General features: G+C 49.6%; 1 protein-coding gene across 1 annotated transcript; it reads right to left on the bottom strand.

Moving 5' to 3' along the window:
- Window positions 1–2,503: 2,503 nt before the first annotated feature.
- On the bottom strand, window positions 2,504–7,328 carry LOC147090637 (zona pellucida sperm-binding protein 3-like). Its single transcript, XM_085977402.1, has 9 exons — window positions 6,907–7,328; window positions 6,312–6,427; window positions 6,121–6,224; window positions 5,851–6,028; window positions 5,634–5,760; window positions 3,150–3,238; window positions 2,944–3,065; window positions 2,738–2,872; window positions 2,504–2,657 (listed from the first exon to the last, which is right to left on the bottom strand). The coding sequence occupies exons 1-9, from the start codon at window positions 7,306–7,308 to the stop codon at window positions 2,539–2,541; spliced, it is 1,392 nt and encodes a 463-aa protein (XP_085833528.1). The 5' UTR covers window positions 7,309–7,328; the 3' UTR covers window positions 2,504–2,538.
- Between the last annotated feature and the right edge of the window lie 13,951 nt (window positions 7,329–21,279).

Below are 21,279 nucleotides of genomic sequence, written 5' to 3'. Positions count from 1 at the left end.
ATTGAATTTTGAGGGGGTGACTAGGTGTGTGGATGAGGGTAACGCAGTGGATGTGGTATACATGGATTTCAGTAAGGCCTTCGATAAAGTCCCGCACAGGAGACTGGTCAAGAAGGTAAGAGCCCATGGAATCCAGGGTGCCTTGGCACATTGGATACAAAACTGGCTTAGTGGCAGAAGGCAGAGGATGATGGTCGAAGGTTGTTTTTGTGACTGGAAGCCTGTGGGGTACCACAGGGATCGGTGCTGGGTCCCTTGCTGTTTGTGGTCTACATTAATGACTTGGATATGAATGTAAAAAGGTATGATCAGTAAGTTCGCGGATGATACAAAAATTGGTAGGGTGGTAAATAGCGAGGAGGGTAGTCTCAGTCTGCAGGACGATATAGATGGGTTGGTCAGATGGGCGGAACAGTGGCAAATGGAATTTAACCCGGAAAAGTGCGAGGTGATGCACTCTGGGGGGACTAACAAGGCAATACACAATGAATATTAAGACCCTAGGCAAGACGGAAGGTCAGAGGGATCTGGGTGCGCAAGTACACAGATCCCTGAAGGCGGCGGAACAGGTGGTAAAAAAGGCATATGGGATACTTGTATTCTATGCCTCGGCTAATGAAGGCAAGAGCAAGGAGGTTATGATGGAGCTGTATAAAACACTGGTTAGGCCACAGCTGGAATACTGTGTGCAGTTCTGGTCACCACACTACAGGAAGCATGTGATAGCTTTGGAGAGGGTGCAGAGGAGATTCACCAGGATGTTACCAGAGCTGGAACGCTTCAGCTATGAAGAGAGACTGGGCAGATTGGGTTTGTTTTCCTTGGAGCAGAGGAGGCTGAGGGGGGGACATGATTGAGGTGTACAAAACTATGAGGGGCATAGATAGGATGGATACTAAGGAGCTTTTTCCCTTAGTAGAAGGGTCAATAACTAGGGGGCATAGGTTCAAGGTAAAGGGCGGGAGGTTTAGAGGGGATTTGAGAAAGAACTTTTTCCACCCAGAGGGTGGTTGGAGTCTGGAACTCAATGCCTGAAAGGGTTGTGGAGGCTGGAACCCTCAACATTCAAGAAGCATTTGGATGAGCACTTGAAATGCCATAGCATACAAGGCTACGGACCAAATGCTGGAATATGGGATTAGATTAGACAGGGCTTGATGGCCGGCGCGGATACGATGGGCCGAAGGGCCTCTATCCGTGCTGTATAACTCTAATGAAAGGTGATCTCATTGAAACATGCAAAATTTGTACAAGGCTTGACAGGGTAGATGTTGCCCCTGGCTGTGGAGTCTAAAACCAGGGGTCATTTTCTCAGAATAAGGGGTCAGCCATTTAGGACTGAGATGACGTGAAATTTCTGCAGAGGGTGCTGAATCTTTGGAATTATCTACCCCACATTGCTGTGGGGGCTCAGTCATTGAGTATATTAAGACAGAGATCGATAGATCTTTGAATATTAAGGGAATTAAGGGATATGGGAATAGTGCAGGAAAGTGGAGATGAGGTAGAAGATCAGCCATGATCTTATTGAATGGTGGAGCAGGCTCGAAAGACCAAATGGCCGACTCCTGCTCCTATTTACGTCGTTGAGTTTCCCCTCCCAGTGAACCTGCCGCTCAAGTTAGAAGAAGCCCATGTTTCACTGCCTGGTCACTAAGCCTTTGTCTTCCTACCTGGGGCGTGGGACTATATGCAGGTCTCTAGTCTGTGCAAGATTTCTTGTGGAAGTCACCCTCCAGCTTCTTGCTTCTGTTCCAGGTTGAGTGACTCATTTGGAGCATTGAAGACCCAATAGGGACAGTTGACACTGGAGGCTACATTTAAAAAGCCCACCGTGAGCTCATTCCAAGCAAGAGAGGAGCAGAAGGTTTTGAAAAAGCTCACTGCAGGAGATGGTTGCCTCCCCATTTCAAGGTGGGGCTGGGTAAGGAGGGGGTTGAGAGTTCCCAATTAGAAGTCCCTTCAGAGAGAGAAGGTACCAACTTAATCCAAACCCGACCCTCTGCCAACTTGTTCAATATTCTAATCTCTGCCATCATTTGGCTCCCAGCAAAGGTGAGGGCCTACCCTTCAGCCAGGCGAAGAAGCAGCCAATGACTGAGCTGTATATTAGGGCTCTGAACATAGCCAGCTCCCAGCCACCCCAGGCGAGTTAGGTAAACACTAACTACAGCAACATGAAAAGCCAGATACTGGAGCCAGTGGAACAGAGACATGATCGCACCATGCAAAGTGTGTCGTAGCCTCTAGTAGAGAAAGCTGCCAGAACAAAGGAGCCAATGAGGTGCTTCAGCCCATCAACCAGCATGCACCAATACCTCCGTCCATTCAGAGATTGTTGACCTGCACAATGAGAGCTGTACAGTTGCTGTAATCACCAACCATCCAAATTCTATGCCTGGATAAGCCATTATAACCACTAGCAGCATTGTCCAATTAAAACCCATCTCATTGTTCTGTGGGCTCGGACAGATATTGTGACAATGAGCAACCAGGCATAACATACAAGCAATCACTGCTTTATTGATCATTTAATAACTAGTTGCACTGGGTTTGCTTGTGTTTCCTGTACAGGAACAAGGCTATCAAAGAAGCAGAGATCAGAGAGACAGCGGTCACAGTCAAGGCCACCATTAGCATCGCGTCAGACTCCACACCTAAACAGCAATGAGAAACCAATGGTTATTGAAGGAAATACTGAGGGGGGAAAATGGAAACTAGCAGTTGGCCAACTCACCACCTGGAGACCTCTCCTCCATCCGTTGCTCAACCTCATTCAGGGACTCAGTTGCCAGGTCTGTCACATCAGTGTCCAGAATGACCAGGGGTCCAAGTGAGGCCTCACCCTCCCACTTCAATTCAGCATCGCTCCCTGCAATACCAAACATTCCAGTTAGAGAGGGTAAAGGGCAACCTCCAACATCTAGAGAATCAATGTCCTACCAGCTTCAGGTACAAGATCCCTCCTTCCTCTGGAATCAAATCCAAACTCCCTTGTGGCACCGCAGTTACCAGAATGACAACAGGCACAAACGTCATTTTTGGAGACTTCCAATGGAGCCCAGCTAAACAAGAGAATCAGTTTCACAATCAGGTTGGGCATCACTTCTCCACACAACACATCCCTGAGGGCGAGAGGGGCAACTTACACATTCTGCATCTTCTGGAAAGTACAAGCTTTGCTCATGGAATCTCTCCGATCCACTGCAGCAACCTTCAGGTGACAGGAGATGAAAATCTGAGGGACACAGTCAACACAAGTCATTATATAGTGACTCCCTCCCAACTTGGGAACTCAATGACCACGTGGTGTCAGCGTGGACAAGTAACAGGATGGATCACAAGCTGGTTATAAAACAGAACAGTGAGTGACAGTTAGAGGTAGTATCTCAGATTGGCAAATGGTGGAAAGTGGGGTTCCAGTGACCTGTGCTGGGACCACTGTTCACCATTTACACAAACAATTTAGACATTGGAATCCAAAAGTACAATTTGAAAATTTGCAGAAACCTCCAAATTGGTGGGGGGTGCACGGCGGGTGTGGTTAATAGAATAGGACTGCAACAAAAGAAACAGCTGGACATCAATAAACCTGTAGTCTGGGCTTGTAATTGGCAAATAAACTTCCAGTATAGGCAAGTGAGGTCATACTTTGGTAGGAAGCTTAAGGAGGCCACAAACTGATGGGGCAATAAGTGTCTAGATGGGGGAAGAGAAACAGAGGGATCGGGGGGTACAACTACATAGACCAGCAAAAGAAGCGATACAGGTTAAGCCAGCCATAAATAAAAAAAGCACTGGGTTCATTTCTCAAGGGATAGAACTGAAAAATCAGAAGTTCTGTTAAACTTGTATAGAACCCTGGTTAGGTCAGAGTATGGCAAACATAGATACATAGAAGATAGGAGCAGGAGTAGGCCATTCGACCCTTCGAGCCTGCTCCGCCATTCAATGAGATCATGGCTGATCATCCAAATTCAGTACCTGGTCCCTGCCTTCTCCCCATATCCCTTTAGCCTTAAGAAACATATCCAACTCCTTCTTGAATATATTTAATGAACTGGCTTCCACTGCCCTCTGTGGCAGAGAATTCCACAGGTTCACCACTCTCTGGGTGAAGAAATTCCTCCTCATCTCTGTCCTAAATGGCTTACCCCTTATCCTTAGACTGTGACCCCTGGTTCTGGACTCCCCGTCCATCAGAAACATCCTTCCTGTATCTAGTCTGTCCAGGCCTGACAGAATTTTCTAGGTTTCAATGAGATCCCCTCTCAATCTTCTAAACTCCAGTGAGTATAAGCCCAATCAACACAATCTCTCCTCATACGTCATTCCTGCCATCCCAGGTATCAGCCTGGTGAATCTTCACTGCACTCCTTCCATGGCAAGAACGTCCTTCCTCAGGCAAGGCGACCAAAGCTGCACACAATACTCAAGGTGTGGTCTCACCAAGGCCCTGTACAACTGCAGCAAGACATCCTTGTTCTTGTACTCGAACCCTCTTGCTACGAAGGCCAACATACCATTTTCCTTCTTAACCGCCTGCTGCACCTGCATGCTTACCTTCAGCGACGGGTGCACAAGGACACCCAGGTCTCGTTGCACTTCCCCTTCTCCCAATCTATTACCATTCAAATAATAATCTGCCTTCCTGTTTTTGCCACCAAAGTGGATAACCTCACATTTATCCACATTATAGTGCATTTGCCATGTTTCTGCCCAATCACCCAACCTGTCCAAATCGTGCTGGAGTTTCACGACATCCTCCTCACAGCATACCCTCCCCCAGCTTTGTGTCGTCTGCAAATTTGGAGATATTACATCCAATTCCCTCGTCCAGATCATTAATATATAGTGAACAGCTGGGGTCCTAGGACCGATCCTTGCGGTACCCCACTAGTCACTGCCTGCCACTCGGAAAACGACCCGTTTATTCCAGCTCTTTGCTTTCTGTCCGCCAACCAGTTCTCTATCCAAGTCAATACCTTGCCCCCAATCCCACGCGCCTTAATTTTGCACGCTAATCTCTTATGCAGGACCTTATCGAAAGCCTTCTGAAAGTCCAAATACACCACATCCACTAGTTCTCCGTTAACAGTTCTGGTCTACATATTATTAGAAGGACAGAGAGGGTGGAGAAGGTGCAAAAGTGCTTTACTGGAATGAGAGCAAATCCAAGAGGTTATACCCATCAGGAAAGATTGAACAGGCTGGGGGCTCTTCTCTAGAGAAGGAAAAAGCCCAAGGGGAGTGATCTGATAGACGCCTTAAAGATTAGGAAAGTGTTTAATAGGGTAGACATAGACGAGGTTTCCACTTGTGGGCGAGACTAGAACTAGGGGCCATCAATACAAGGTCGTAACTAGCGAACCCAATAGGGAATTCAGGAGAAACTTCGTTACCCAGAGAGTGGTGAGAATGTGGAGCTCGCTACCACAGGGAGTGGTGGAGGTGAATAGTATAGATTCATTTGAGCTGAAGCTAGATAAGCACGTGAGGGAGAAAGGAATACAAGGATACGTTAATAGGTTAGATGAAGAGGGGCAAGAGGACACTCGTGGGGAGCATAAACGAGTAATGCAGAATGGCCTGTTTCTACTGTAAATACTTTGCAATGGTCGGCTTCCTCTTACCAAGGAACGGTCATCGCCAAAGAAGCGGAAGGCATCCAGGTCAAAGTGGAGCTTGTCCAGCTCACGCTCGTCTCTGGGCAACACGAAGGTTGAGAAGGAGTCCTCAGCTTTGCTGTCCAGGAGGCAACTGAAGAAAGATTAAAAAAGAAGGACATGAAGTGAATCAAGGTGAAGCCATTGAGACAGGACCAGCTGTAGAAAGCAGAGCGCTCCTTACCCATTGTAGTCAATGATGCTGTATCTCGGGGTGGAGTCCTTGTCTGGGCTCAAGGTAGCGACACAGCGGTCAATGTAGAGCTTCAGGGGCATGTGGTTGGTCATTGAAACAGAGGCCTCAATGTGAATGAGGTCACCCAGGTAGTAGACAGTCGAAGTGCGCTCTGTGAGCCAGTCATCTGAAGTACAAGAGGGACAAGGGTTGGAGACAGTGGGTACAACTCCCAGTGGGTGACTACAGGAAATCACTCCCCATCCACCCATCACATACCATTCATTAGACGCAGAGAGAATGACAGAAACCCCTCTCCAGACTTGGTGGAGCTGAACGGGATCCAGGTGGGCTTGATCGGGTCACTGCTCACATTGCCCTTCCTGGAAAGACAATGGAGCCATTTTAGGACAAGGTCAGAGAACTGCACCAGCTGTAGACATTATTCACGACAGTGTAAAGAATCTTACCTAAAATAGTGGCACTCAATGGGAACGACAGCTCCATTAGTTCTCACAATGACAGATCCATGGGCCTTGGGGGTGTGGTTCAGGTGGGTGGCGTAGACCAGGAAATCTCCAGACATCTGAAAGACATCAGGTTCAGAAATGGACAACATTCTACTCAAGTGGTTGGAAGTTGTGCAGCCTCAGCAGCTAATGCAAGGAGGGGGATTGCAAGAACAAGACAGTTAAACAGAATCAAAAGATTCAATGAAAGGACAGCTTCACTTCAATAAAAGAGCCACAGGTTGATAATTTGGAGCCATGAATAGAACAGCAGATTTAAGCCTCATTTAATCCACAAGACAGGATGTATGGAAGGAAAAGTTTGGAAGAACCAAGTGAAGGCTCAAGGCCAATAGGGCCGAGATCACAAGGTTGGAGAGACTCGGGAAGACCAGTTAAAGCGAAGGACAATGCATAATTCAACACAGGTCTGAGGATTTAAAAGCAGGAGACAGGAATCTCCTCAACATCAATGATATTTCACCAAGGGTAGGAATAAAGAGTTGGGTCTAAGCCATACTCCAAGCTTAGAGCAAGAGTTGAGGAATCACATTACCTTCACTGTGCTGCCACACTCATGGAGCCCATAGTCAAAGAGGACGGTGTGGTTCCGAGAGTCGATCCCGGTTGGCCGACAACCTGCCGTCCCCAGGGTCAGGTCAGCAGCTTTAATCAGGTGCCTGGTACCAAATAAATCCATCTGTACCCTAACCAGCAGGTTGTGCTCTCCACACTGCACCCTCACAGTCTGCAGTGGAGACACACTGCGCCCCTCAGACACACTGAAACCAGAGCCAAATGGAGACCCAGGAGGAGGGACTCTCTGAGGCCCAGGGGTGGCTTTTACTCTTCTCCATGGAAACCGCTGGCCTCCAAACTGTTGCCAAATATCAGAGGAACAAACAGCTCCAACTAACACCAGCACTGGGAGCAAACCCCTCACAACAACATCCCCCATGATACTAAACAACTCAACTATCCCTACACCCATCAACCAGCACCTTTTATACACACAACCTGCCGTCACCTGACACCAATGATACATTGAGCCAATTAACTGGCCCCAGGCTCCACAATTTCTACCCAATGACAGAACCAATGCATTTGTTGCCAGGAGGGCCTATTTTAATTCGACCAATCGGAGTGACTCTCTTTTGATTGGGTGGTTAAACACATCAACTGTGGGGTGCGTCAGGGATGCCCCATGTCCGGCCAGTTATATGCCATTTGCGTAGAGCCTTTCCTGCGCCTCTTGCGGAAGAGGCTGGCGGGACTGGCTCTGCAAGGGCCGGGCGTGGAGGTGGTCCTCTCGGCTTACGCCGATGACGTGCTCCTCATGGTCACGGATCCCGTTGACTTGCGGAGGATGTGGGAATGCCAGCAGATTTACTCGGGCGCATCCTCCGCCAGGATCAACTGGGGGAAATGTTCTGGACTCCTGGTGGGTCAGTGGCAGGTGGGCTCCCTGCCGGAGGAGTTCAGGCCCTTCGCCTGGAGCACTACGCACCTCCGCGACTTGGGAGTCTACCTCAGCCCGGCCGAGGACGCCTGGCTGGCGAACTGGCACGAGTTGGAGGCCAAGGTCGCCACTCGCTTAGGACGCTGGACAAGATTGCTCCGAGTGTTGTCCTACAGGGGTCGGGCGTTGGTCATAAACCAACTGGTGGCCGCCATGTTGTGGTACCGGTTGGTTACTCTGATCCCTCCCCCTGCGTTTGTCGCCAAGATACAGAAGAAGCTCGTCGACTTCTTCTGGAACAACAGGATGCACTGGGTCTCTGCCGCGGTTCTGAGTCTCCCGCTTAGGGAGGGCGGTCAGGCGCTGGTGTGCCTTCGCACCCAGGCTGCGACTTTCCGTCTTCAGACGCTGCAGAGATACCTGTACGTTGAGATTCCTCCAAGATGGTGTGCGCTGGCGACGTATTTTTTCCGCCAGCTGCGCGGCCTCAATTATGACACGCAGCTCCTGTTTGTGGAAGTGGGTGGCACGCGTGCCAGCCTGCGAGAGCTGCCTGTCTTCTACCAGGAACTGCTATGGGTTTGGAACCGGGTCGCTTCCAGGCGCAGCTCTCCCCCGACAGGAATGGTGGCTGTCCTTCGGGAGCCACTGTTCAGGAATCCGCACCTCCACGTCCGCAGGTTCGGGTGGCTGGCGGAGCACAGAGCTGTGGCTGGCAAGGTGACTCGAGTCGGGGACCTGCTCGATGGCGGAGGAGTGGGCTGGATGGCGCCGGAGGAGTTGGCGAGGCGCATGTCTTGGGTAAACGTCCGGCTCGCGGCCGATGCCATCGAGTCGATAAAGGCGAAAGTGCGCCCCGGCACCACTAGGTGTATCGAGGCGGCTCAAGCGTGTGGGGCGATCCCGTCTGAGCTCTCCCCCATTCAGACGGAATTCCTTGTCGGCGCCCAGCCCCGAACCCCCCCTCGGGAGCCGGCGCCTCACAACTTGAGCCGTCTCGAGGAAATACCCTCCGTGCCTTTTCATTCCGCACGGAGGGGTTTCCTGTACGGGCTGCTCCTGCACACCTTCCACTTTGCCATCTTCGCCTGCCGTCCGGACACGCCGTGGCGTGCCGTTTTACCTTCCGACGGAGGCGGAGGTCCCCAATGGGGGGCTCTCTATGCGGGAGTCCTCCCTTGTTCTATTGGGGACTTGGCCTGGAGGGTGTTGCACAGGGCAGTCCCGTGCAATAGGTATCTAAGTAGGTTCACAGACTCACAGACCGCATGTTTGTTCTGCGGTCTGGAGGAGTCCGTCTTTCATATTTATATCGATTGTGAGAGGTTGCAGCCCCTCTTTCATTATTTGAAGGGGCTGCTCCTCAAGTTTTGGTTGCACTTCAGTCCAACGCTCTTGATCTACGGTCACCCGGTGCGGAGGGGAGCGGGCAGGTTGGAGGACCTCCTCGTGGGTCTGCTCCTGGGCCTGGCCAAGAAAGCCATTAATTGGTCCAGGCAGCGGGCGGTCGAGGGGGTTGTCCGGCCGGATTGCCTCCCTCTCTTCCGTGGCCATGTTCGCGCCCGGGTGGCCCTGGAGCTGGAGCACGTGGTGTCCGCCGGCGCGCTAGATCACTTTCGTGGCCGGTGGGCGCCGCGGGGACTGGAGTGCATAATTGGGCTGGAGAACCAAATTTTAATTTGATTATTAAGGTTTATTTGAAGTTTTATTGGTTTATTTACAGTTTTTAGTTGTCTAAATTTATGTTTTCTCAAAAAGAGGATGACAGAACCAATGGATTTGTTGCCAGGAGGGCCTATTTTAATTCGACCAATCGGAGTGACTCTCTTTTGATTGGGTGGTTAAACACATCAACTGTGGGGTGCGTCAGGGACGCCCCATGTCCGGCCAGTTATATGCCATTTGCGTAGAGCCTTTCCTGCGCCTCTTGCGGAAGAGGCTGGCGGGACTGGCTCTGCAAGGGCCGGGCGTGGAGGTGGTCCTCTCGGCTTACGCCGATGACGTGCTCCTCATGGTCACGGATCCCGTTGACTTGCGGAGGATGCGTGAATGTCAGCAGATTTACTCGGACGCATCCTCCGCCAGGATCAACTGGGAGAAATGTTCCGGACTCCTGGTGGGTCAGTGGCGGGTGGACTCCCTGCCGGAGGAGTTCAGGCCCTTCGCCTGGAGCACTACGCACCTCCTCTACTTGGGAGTCTACCTCAGCCCGGCCGAGGACGCCTGGCCGGCGAACTGGCACGAGTTGGAGGCCAAAGTCGCCACTCGCTTAGGACGCTGGACGGGATTGCTCCGAGTGTTGTCCTACAGGGGTCGGGCGTTGGTCATAAACCAACTGGTGGCCGCCATGTTGTGGTACCGGTTGGTTACTCTGATCCCTCCCCCTGCGTTTGTCGCCAAGATACAGAAGAAGCTCGTCGACTTCTTCTGGAACAACAGGATGCACTGGGTCTCTGCCGCGGTTCTGAGTCTCCCGCTTAGGGAGGGCGGTCAGGCGCTGGTGTGCCTTCGCACCCAGGCTGCGACTTTCCGTCTTCAGATGCTGCAGAGATACCTATACGTTGAGATTCCTCCAAGATGGTGTGCGCTGGCGACGTATTTTTTCCGCCAGCTGCGCAGCCCAATTATGACACGCAGCTTCTGTTTGTGGAAGTGGGTGGCACGCGTGCCAGCCTGCGAGGGCTGCCTGTCTTCTACCAGGAACTGCTATGGGTTTGGAACCGGGTCGCTTCCAGGCGCAGCTCTCCCCCGACAGGAATGGTGGCTGTCCTTCGGGAGCCACTGTTCAGGAATCCGCACCTCCACGTCCGCAGGTTCGGGTGGCTGGCGGAGCGCAGAGCTGTGGCTGGCAAGGTGACTCGAGTCGGGGACCTGCTCGATGGCGGAGGAGTGGGCTGGATGGCGCCGGAAGTGTTGGCGAGGCGCATGTCTTGGGTAAACGTCCGGCTCGCGGCCGATGCCATCGAGTCGATAAAGGCGAAAGTGTGCCCCGGCACCACTAGGTGTATCGAGGCGGCTCAAGCGTGTGGGGCGAACCCGTCTGAGCTCTCCCCCGTTCGGACGGAATTCCTTGTCGGCGCCCAGCCCCGACCCCCCCCTCGGGAGCCGGCGCCTCACAACTTGAGCCGTCTCGAGGAAATACCCTCCGTGCCTTTTCATTCCGCACGGAGGGGTTTCCTGTACGGGCTGCTCCTGCACACCTTCCACTTTGCCATCTTCGCCTGCCGTCCGGACACGCCGTGGCGTGCCGTTTTACCTTCCGACGGAGGCGGAGGTCCCCAATGGGGGGCTCTCTATGCGGGAGTCCTCCCTTGTTCTATTGGGGACTTGGCCTGGAGGGTGTTGCACAGGGCAGTCCCGTGCAATAGGTATCTAAGTAGGTTCACGGACTCCCAGACCACATGTTTGTTCTGTGGTCTGGAGGAGTCCGTCTTTCGTATTTATATCGATTGTGAGAGGTTGCAGCCCCTCTTTCATTATTTGAAGGGGCTGCTCCTCAAGTTTTGGTTGCACTTCAGTCCCACGCTCTTGATCTACGGTCACCCGGTGCGGAGGGGAGCGGGCAGGTTGGAGGACCTTCTCGTGGGTCTGCTCCTGGGCCTGGCCAAGAAAGCCATTAATTGGTCCAGGCAGCGGGCGGTCGAGGGGGTTGTCCGGCCGGATTGCCTCCCTCTCTTCCGTGGCCATGTTCGCGCCCGGGTGGCCCTGGAGCTGGAGCACGTGGTGTCCGCCGGCGCGCTAGATCACTTTCGTGGCCGGTGGGCGCCGCGGGGACTGGAGTGCATAATTGGGCTGGAGAACCAAATTTTAATTTGATTATTAAGGTTTATTTGAAGTTTTATTGGTTTATTTACAGTTTTTAGTTGTCTAAATTTATGTTTTCTCAAAAAGAGGATGACAGAACCAATGGATTTGTTGCCAGGAGGGCCTATTTTAATTCGACCAATCGGAGTGACTCTCTTTTGATTGGGTGGTTAAACACATCAACTGTGGGGTGCGTCAGGGACGCCCCATGTCCGGCCAGTTATATGCCATTTGTGTAGAGCCTTTCCTGCGCCTCTTGCGGAAGAGGCTGGCGGGACTGGCTCTGCAAGGGCCGGGCGTGGAGGTGGTCCTCTCGGCTTACGCCGATGACGTGCTCCTCATGGTCACGGATCCCGTTGACTTGCGGAGGATGCGTGAATGTCAGCAGATTTACTCGGACGCATCCTCCGCCAGGATCAACTGGGAGAAATGTTCCGGACTCCTGGTGGGTCAGTGGCGGGTGGACTCCCTGCCGGAGGAGTTCAGGCCCTTCGCCTGGAGCACTACGCACCTCCTCTACTTGGGAGTCTACCTCAGCCCGGCCGAGGACGCCTGGCCGGCGAACTGGCACGAGTTGGAGGCCAAAGTCGCCACTCGCTTAGGACGCTGGACGGGATTGCTCCGAGTGTTGTCCTACAGGGGTCGGGCGTTGGTCATAAACCAACTGGTGGCCGCCATGTTGTGGTACCGGTTGGTTACTCTGATCCCTCCCCCTGCGTTTGTCGCCAAGATACAGAAGAAGCTCGTCGACTTCTTCTGGAACAACAGGATGCACTGGGTCTCTGCCGCGGTTCTGAGTCTCCCGCTTAGGGAGGGCGGTCAGGCGCTGGTGTGCCTTCGCACCCAGGCTGCGACTTTCCGTCTTCAGATGCTGCAGAGATACCTATACGTTGAGATTCCTCCAAGATGGTGTGCGCTGGCGACGTATTTTTTCCGCCAGCTGCGCAGCCCAATTATGACACGCAGCTTCTGTTTGTGGAAGTGGGTGGCACGCGTGCCAGCCTGCGAGGGCTGCCTGTCTTCTACCAGGAACTGCTATGGGTTTGGAACCGGGTCGCTTCCAGGCGCAGCTCTCCCCCGACAGGAATGGTGGCTGTCCTTCGGGAGCCACTGTTCAGGAATCCGCACCTCCACGTCCGCAGGTTCGGGTGGCTGGCGGAGCGCAGAGCTGTGGCTGGCAAGGTGACTCGAGTCGGGGACCTGCTCGATGGCGGAGGAGTGGGCTGGATGGCGCCGGAAGTGTTGGCGAGGCGCATGTCTTGGGTAAACGTCCGGCTCGCGGCCGATGCCATCGAGTCGATAAAGGCGAAAGTGTGCCCCGGCACCACTAGGTGTATCGAGGCGGCTCAAGCGTGTGGGGCGAACCCGTCTGAGCTCTCCCCCGTTCGGACGGAATTCCTTGTCGGCGCCCAGCCCCGACCCCCCCCTCGGGAGCCGGCGCCTCACAACTTGAGCCGTCTCGAGGAAATACCCTCCGTGCCTTTTCATTCCGCACGGAGGGGTTTCCTGTACGGGCTGCTCCTGCACACCTTCCACTTTGCCATCTTCGCCTGCCGTCCGGACACGCCGTGGCGTGCCGTTTTACCTTCCGACGGAGGCGGAGGTCCCCAATGGGGGGCTCTCTATGCGGGAGTCCTCCCTTGTTCTATTGGGGACTTGGCCTGGAGGGTGTTGCACAGGGCAGTCCCGTGCAATAGGTATCTAAGTAGGTTCACGGACTCCCAGACCACATGTTTGTTCTGTGGTCTGGAGGAGTCCGTCTTTCGTATTTATATCGATTGTGAGAGGTTGCAGCCCCTCTTTCATTATTTGAAGGGGCTGCTCCTCAAGTTTTGGTTGCACTTCAGTCCCACGCTCTTGATCTACGGTCACCCGGTGCGGAGGGGAGCGGGCAGGTTGGAGGACCTTCTCGTGGGTCTGCTCCTGGGCCTGGCCAAGAAAGCCATTAATTGGTCCAGGCAGCGGGCGGTCGAGGGGGTCGTCCGGCCGGATTGCCTCCCTCTCTTCCGTGGCCATGTTCGCGCCCGGGTGGCCCTGGAGCTGGAGCACGCGGTGTCCGCCGGCGCGCTAGATCACTTTCGTGACCGGTGGGCGCCGCGGGGACTGGAGTGCATAACTGGGCAGGAGAACCAAATTTTAATTTGATTATTAAGGTTTATTTGAAGTTTTATTCGTCTATTTACAGTTTTTAGTTGTCTAAATTTATGTTTTCTCAAAAAGAGGAAGAAGTCAACTGTACTCTTTTTTAAAAAAACTTTCAATAAAACTGAACAAACTAAATTAGTTCTTGGTTTATTAAATAGTTGCAGTTTGTATTGTAAACATTATTGATTTAGCTCTAAAATTTACTGTTGTATTTATATTGTTGACCATCAAATCAAATCAAATCAACTTTTATTGTCATTGTTAGTGCACAGTGCAGTACAACGAAATGTAGGCTTGCGGCTCCCGAGAGTGTACATTTAGATTAAGACATTTAAACATTCAACATACATTTGGCTTGTAGTATATTAACATAAACATAACCATAATAAAGTGCATTGGCAGATGTGCAGGCTTTAGAGTTTATTTGTGGAGTTCAGTAGGATGACAGCCCTGGGAAAGAAGCTGTTCCTAAATCTGCTCGTACGGGTGCGAATGCATCTGTAGCGTCTCCCAGATGGCAGGAGGGCGAACAGACTGTGGCTGGGGTGGGTAGGGTCTTTGATGATGGACCGTGACCTCCGTAGACAGCGTTTCTGGTATATGTGCTCTATGGTCGGTAGCCGGGTGCCGGTAATGCGTTGGGCAGTTTTGACTACCCGCTGCAGGGCTTTCCGGTCATAGGAGCTACTGCTGCCATACCATACTGTGATACAGTTTGTCAGGATGCTCTCTATTGTGCAGCGGTAAAAGTTAGAGAGGATCAGGGGTGACAGGTTACATCCCTTCAGCCTCCTTAGGAAATATAGGCGCTGCTGGGCCTTCTTCACCAGAGAGGAGGTATTGAGGGACCAGGAGAGGTCTTCCATGATGTGGAATCCGAGGAACTTAAAGCTGTCCGCCCTTTCCACCACAGCCCCATTGATGTGGATGGGGGGGTGACTTCCGCCTTTAGACTTCCTGAAGTCCACAAAGCTTTCTTTGGTTTTCTTGATGTTAAGTGTTTTGTTTTCTTTGTGGGTTCAATAAAGACTCATTTCTGAAAGAGAATGTTGTTTAATCTAAAGTCTTGTTCAAGACTTTCTACAGCTTTTTACAGAACACACTATGCTGTGATGCATCTAGAATGAAACTGAAAGTAAAACTCCTCTGGACTGCTTGTCTCTCACATGACCTCTGCTGGTCAGGCACAAGTAATCAAAAACACAGACAAATATGCTGTAAGGCATAAGTAATCAAACACAGACAAATATCATCACTATTTGCTGATATCATTACATCTCCCTTTCTTAAAACAAAAGTATTTTACTTTTAACTAACAACATTTAATGAACTTACATTATCATTATCATGATCAAGGTTTTTTACCCTTACTTTGTGTGTTCACATGAAATATGTCAATACACTAGAACTTGAAGAAAGAATAAGATAACATTACTTCCTTCTTTAACAATAGTCCTTAAATTTGCTCAATGAGTCTCTCAGGAGGCTCCACGTGTCTTGAGGATTTTCTGATTGATTGTCCTTGAATCGGAGTTGTTGCCTCAGATGATTGGTTCTCAGCTGTGTGATCAGGTTGTTCACCAGTATCAGTCTCTTGGCCTGCTGTGGCTGGTCCCATGAGAAGATTTGGACGATTTCTTCTCAGAACAGCACCCTCATCTGTCTGAATGGTGTATGATCTTGGTTGAACTTCACTCAGGACAGTTCCCTTCTGAGTCCATGTGTTTGTTTTGTCTTTCAACCTTACTTGGTCACCAGTGTGGAGTTCAGGTAGGTTTTGTGTTCCTCTGTCATAGTAGTACTTTTGCTTTTCTTTCTGTTGCTCTTTGAACTTCCTCACTTTCTCCCCCTCTTTTGTTTTCAGGAGGTTCTCCGGGATGGGTAGGTTTGACCTTAGCCGACGTCCCATCAGGAGTTGGGCTGGTGACATACCACACTCGAGCGGCGTTGTGCAGTATACAAGCATGCTTTGGTAGAAGTCAGTTCCACTGTCTTTTGCCTTGTACATCAGTCTTTTCACTGTCTGGACCGATTTTTCCACTAGTCCATTGGACTGTGGATAGTGAGGACTTGACGTTGTGTGGACAAAGTCCCACTCTTTGGCAAAGTGTCGGAAATTTGCATTGTTAAACTGGGGTCCGTTGTCTGTGAAGACCTCGCTTGCCACGCCATGTCTGGAGAATATGGCTTTCATACTTCTTATCACAGCTTCTGCAGTGGTGGTGTACAGTTTACAAACCTCTGGATACAGGGAGTAATAGTCTGTGATGACAAGATAGTCCTTCCCTTGACATACGAATAGGTCAGCGCCTACCTTCTGGTAAGGTCTGTCTGGGTGTGGCTTTAGTGGTTCTACCGGATTGCTTGCTCGATATTTCAGGCATATTGTGCAGTTTGACACCTCATTTGTCACATCTTGGTTGATTCGTGGCCAGTACATCACCTCTCGTGCTCTTTTCTTACACTTTTTGATTCCCAGATGTCCTCCATGGATCTTTTTTAGCATCTTTCTTCTCAGATTCTTTGGGATAACTATTTTACTTCCTTTGTAGATGATGTCTTCGACCACTGATAGTTCCGCCCTGCAGTTCCAGTACTCTGCTATATCAGGTGAGCAGTCTTGCTTCATGTTGGGCCATCCATCCAAGATGCTTTTTCTCAGTCGTCTCAATGTTTCATCTTTGTTTGTCTCAGTCTTTATGAGCTCCATTTTTGCATCTGCTATGGGCAGTGCACTTGTGATCATGTCCACGTAGGCGTTCACTTTTTCATCCATTGTGGTGTTTGCGGGCTCACTTGGGTCAACAGCTCTGGACAACGTGTCTGCTGTATACATCAGCTTACCCGGTGTGTACGCAACATTCGGTGTATAGCGTTGCAGCCTGATCATCATTCTTTGTATTCTAAGCGGACAGCTATTCAGTGGCTTTTGGAACAATGCAATCAAGGGCTTATGGTCAGTCTCTACACTGATTGCTTGTCCTGCCACAAACTGGTGAAATCTTTCACAGGCGTATGTGATGCTGAGCAGCTCCTTTTCTATTTGAGCATATCGCGTCTCCGCGTCTGTCATTGAGCGCGATGCATATGCAATAGGTTGCCAGCAGTCATATTGTTGCAGAAGAACGGCACCGAGCCCACTCTGTGATGCATCTGATGATATCTTGATGGGACTCGCTGGGTCATAAAACCTCAGAACTGGTTCCTCTGTGAGCAGTTTCTTTAGATCGCTCCATGACTTCTCATGCTCATGATTCCATTCCCTTTCTATGTTCTTTTCAGTTAGTCTTCTCAGTGGCGCTATTTTTTCTGAGAGGTTGGATATGAATTTACCCGTGTAGTTGATCATTTCATTAAACCTCTGCACGTCCTTTTTGCATTGTGGCCTTGGCATATTCTCAATGGCGGACACCTTTCTGGGATCTGGTCTGATGCCCTCACTGCTAAGGATATCTCCCACGAATGTCAGTTCTGTCACCCCGAGCTGGCATTTCTCTCTATTCAGCTTCAGGTTTGTTTTCCTTGTTGCTTCCAGCACTTTTTTCAGTCTCTCGTCATGCTCAGTTCTCGTGGTTCCCCATACTATAATGTCATCCATTGATGTATCAACTCCCTCCAGGTGCTCATAGATCATATGGATAGTCTTGTGATACACTTCAGGAGCTGAGGCAATGCCAAATGATAACCTTAGGAATCTGTATCTGCCAAATGGAGTGTTGAACGTGCACAGTCTTGAACTTGCTTCGTCCAGCTTCATCTGCCAAAATCCTGAGGACGCATCTAACTTGCTGAAATATTTTGCATTTGCAAACTGTGCCATGATTTCCTCATGTGTAGGAAGCTTGAAGTGCTCTCTCTTTATTGCTCTGTTTAGATCTCTTGGATCCAGGCAAATTCTGAGCTTTCCATTCTTTTTGTCCACTACGACGAGGGAACTCACCCAATCAGTTGGCTCATCTATCTTCTGAATCACGTTCAGGCTTTCCATCCTGTCCAACTCTGCCTCCAGTTGCTTTTGAAGAGCAAACGGAACTTTTCTGCATGGATGTATGACCGGTGTCATACTTTTATCTACTCTGATCGTGTGTTCTCCTGGAATGCAGCCTCGACCCTTAAATAGGTCTTTGTACTCTTTCATGAGTTCATCATAGACTGTCTCTCCTTCGCTTTCCACAATGAGGACTCTCTTTACCAGGTTCAGTCTCTCACAGGCTTTTAACCCTAGTATGGCTTGCACATCCTTTGGCACCACGATTAATGCTAGCGTGTGCTCTCTGTCCTTGTGTGTTACTTTGACAATGCATTTTCCTTTCACTGGTATATCAGTACCTGAGTATCCGGTCACTTTCACTTGTATTCCATGTAACTTTGGTCTGGGTCTAATTCTCTTAAAATCGGTCTCTGATATCACATTAACTTGTGCTCCAGTATCCAATTTAAATGGAATGTGTATGTCATTCACTTTTAGTGTCAACATCCAGTCTCTTTCTTTTTTGTTTTCAGACACAACAGCTACATTGAATTCCTCTATCTCGCTTTCATCTACTGTATGGACCTTGCTTTGTTGCGCTTGGTTCTTACAGCAACGGGCATAATGGTTGTTTTTGTTGCATCTATTGCATGTTCTACCATATGCTGGACACTTTCTTGGTGGATGCTGTGTACCGCATCGACTACATGACTTCCGATTGTCTCTTTTTTCACATTGGCGCTCTCTTTGTTAAACGGTTTGTATCCGTTCTTTCTCACTGCATCCACGTTGCAGCTACTGTCACTGAACAGCTCCTTTGCCTGCAACTTCACAGTCTCTGTAACCCTATACAGTGCTATGGCTTTTCCCAGGTCTAGATCTTGCTCTCTTAGCAGTCTTTCCCTTAGACCATTATCTCGAATACCACACACCAGTCTGTCTTTTATCAGCGAGTCTGTGAGTCCCCCAAATTCACACGATTTGCTCCGGTTTCTCAGTTCAGTCACATACTGATCAATAGTCTCGCCGATTTTCTGTACACATGTGAAAAATTTGTGCTTCTCAAAGGTCACGTAGCGTTTAGGTATGCAGTAGGCCTCAAACTGTTCCATTATTTTATCTAGCTTCATTTTGTCTCCATCAACAGTGAATGTGAAGTTATTAGACACCTCCAGCGCTTCATCACCCACGACATGCAAGAACAGTGACGATTTCTGTTTATTACTTTTCTTGTCAGCTCCGATTGCCGCTGAATACAACTCTAAACGTTGTTTGAACCTTCTCCAATTTTCAGCCACATTACCTGTTAATTGAAGCGTCGCCGGTGGGTGTAAACCTTCCATTTTTTCACTTCGTTAGCTATTCTCTAATGGTAAGCAACGATGTTCTCTTCTGGCTTGCTAATATGTGGAGAGCTGATTTCGCTTACTTGCCACAACTGCTTTCACTGTCCCATCAAGTTGCTAACTTCAGATTTTTTCTCTTTCAGCCACTTCTGACATCATGTTTTGTTTTCTTTGTGGGTTCAATAAAGACTCATTTCTGAAAGAGAATGTTGTTTAATCTAAAGTCTTGTTCAAGACTTTCTACAGCTTTTTACAGAACACACTATGCTGTGATGCATCTAGAATGAAACTGAAAGTAAAACTCCTCTGGACTGCTTGTCTCTCACATGACCTCTGCTGGTCAGGCACAAGTAATCAAAAACACAGACAAATATGCTGTAAGGCATAAGTAATCAAACACAGACAAATATCATCACTATTTGCTGATATCATTACATTAAGGGCCAGGTTGTTATCGGCGCACCACTTCACGAGATGCTGGACCTCCTCCCTGTAGGCTGACTCATCGTTGTTGGTGATCTGGCCTACTACCGTGGTATCATCCGCAAACTTGATGATGGTGTTGGAACCATGAACAGCCACACAGTCGTGGGTGAAGAGGGAGTAGAGGAGGGGGCTCAGCACACATCCTTGTGGGGCCCCCGTGTTCAGGGTCGGGGGGGCGGGGGAGGTGTGGTTACCTAATTTGACAGACTGGGGCCTGTTTGTTAAGAAGTCCAGGGTCCAGTTGCAGAGGGAAGTGTTCAGGCCAAGAGTTTGGAGTTTGGTGGCCAGCTTGTTGGGAACGATAGTGTTGAATGCTGAGCTGTAGTCTATGAACAGCATTCTGATGTAGGTCTCCTTACCATCCAAGTGATTCAGTGCCGAGTGTAGAGCAGTTGTGATTGCATCCTCCATTGATCTGTTTTTGGTCAATGGATGTAATGGATTTACTATGTAACTGATGAGTTGTATAAGTACTGTTGTACTTGAATGTTAACATTTTAGAAAAGGACAACCGGTTATACCAAGCAAAAATGAAGAGTTACTAGATTGCCAGTAGGACTGGTATGTATTGTTTTTTACTATGGGTACCTGTATTGTTGACATTGTTTTTGTCTGGGAAAATTTATTATTGTATTTGTACTGTTAATCCTCAAGCTGTTTTTTTTCTAAGGCTTAGCCTTATTGTGGTTAATGAATGTAATGGATTTATCATGTAATTGATGAGTTGTAAAAAGTACTATCAGATTTAAATAAAAGATTAACAAACTGAATTAGAATGTCATTGGCCGGGGTGATCCTCTTTTTATTGAACCAAATTAACTGTAAATTAACTGTAACTTAATAAAACTTTAAATAAAACTTATCAAATTAAATTATAATTACATTGCCCGGGGTGACGATGCGCTCCAGTCCCCGCGGCACCCACCAGTCGCGGAAGGCCTCCAGCGTGCCGGCGGACACCGCGTGCTCCATCTCCAGGGCCACCCGGGCGTGAACGTAGCCGCGGAAGAGAGGCAGGCAGTCGGGCCGAACAACCCCCTCGACCACCCGCTGCCTTGACCTGTTTGTGGCCACCTTGGCAAGGCCCAGGAGCAGTATAATGAGGAGGTCCTCCGACCTGCCCGCTCCACTCCGCAACCGGTGATCGAAGATCAGGAACGTGGGACTGAAGTGCAGTCAAAAATTGAGGAGCAGTTCCTTCAAATATTGCTCTACAATTTCTACCCAATGACAGGATAATGGATTATTGCCATTAGGGTCCTTCAAACATAGAGACTCATTAAATAATTAGCAATGATCTGATGGGATTGTTGTCTGAGTGGCTGATTGTGGCTTTGTCAGTTTCCTGGAACAGTTTGGCCTCAGCATAAGGGCATGAAATGGTTAAACTTCGAGGCACAGAAAAGGTGCCAGTCAGCAAAGTCTGCAGTTCTTGGAGAACACATTGATACTGGACGACGAAAACTTTGGCTCATGATTAACTCTGAAGAGGACATTGACATTTAACTGTGAGGCCTTGAATCATGATTGGTTTCGATGCGAAAAATTAACATCCGGACAATGCTCGGAGTTTAACTGAAACAATGGGGGTCACGATCGACTTCCTGACATGAATGGAAGATACACAAGTCCTGAGCAGACAATCAGCCAACCGCCCATCAACAGTAATAGAAATCACACTGAATATGCCTTACAGAAAGCGGGAGAGGAGATAAGGAG

This window comes from Somniosus microcephalus, unplaced genomic scaffold, assembly GCF_052327205.1.
Source record: "Somniosus microcephalus isolate GS21.2 unplaced genomic scaffold, FLI_Smic_1.0 unresolved_chr4, whole genome shotgun sequence".
In the NCBI taxonomy this organism is placed as follows: Eukaryota; Metazoa; Chordata; class Chondrichthyes; order Squaliformes; family Somniosidae; genus Somniosus; species Somniosus microcephalus.
The sequence above is the reverse complement of the archived record's forward strand: the minus strand, read 5'-3'. Positions and strand labels throughout refer to the sequence as shown.

Excerpts from the sequence above, each read along its gene's own strand:
- LOC147090637 (XM_085977402.1), bottom strand. The coding sequence starts at position 7,308 with ATGGGGGATGTTGTTGTGAGGGGTTTGCTCCCAGTGCTGGTGTTAGTT. Across the intron at positions 3,239-5,633 it reads TTGGCGATGACCGTTCCTTG|ATTTTCATCTCCTGTCACCT; the intron begins GTAAGAGGAAGC and ends TGTGTCCCTCAG. Across the intron at positions 2,873-2,943 it reads GGATCTTGTACCTGAAGCTG|GGAGCGATGCTGAATTGAAG; the intron begins GTAGGACATTGA and ends TTGGTATTGCAG.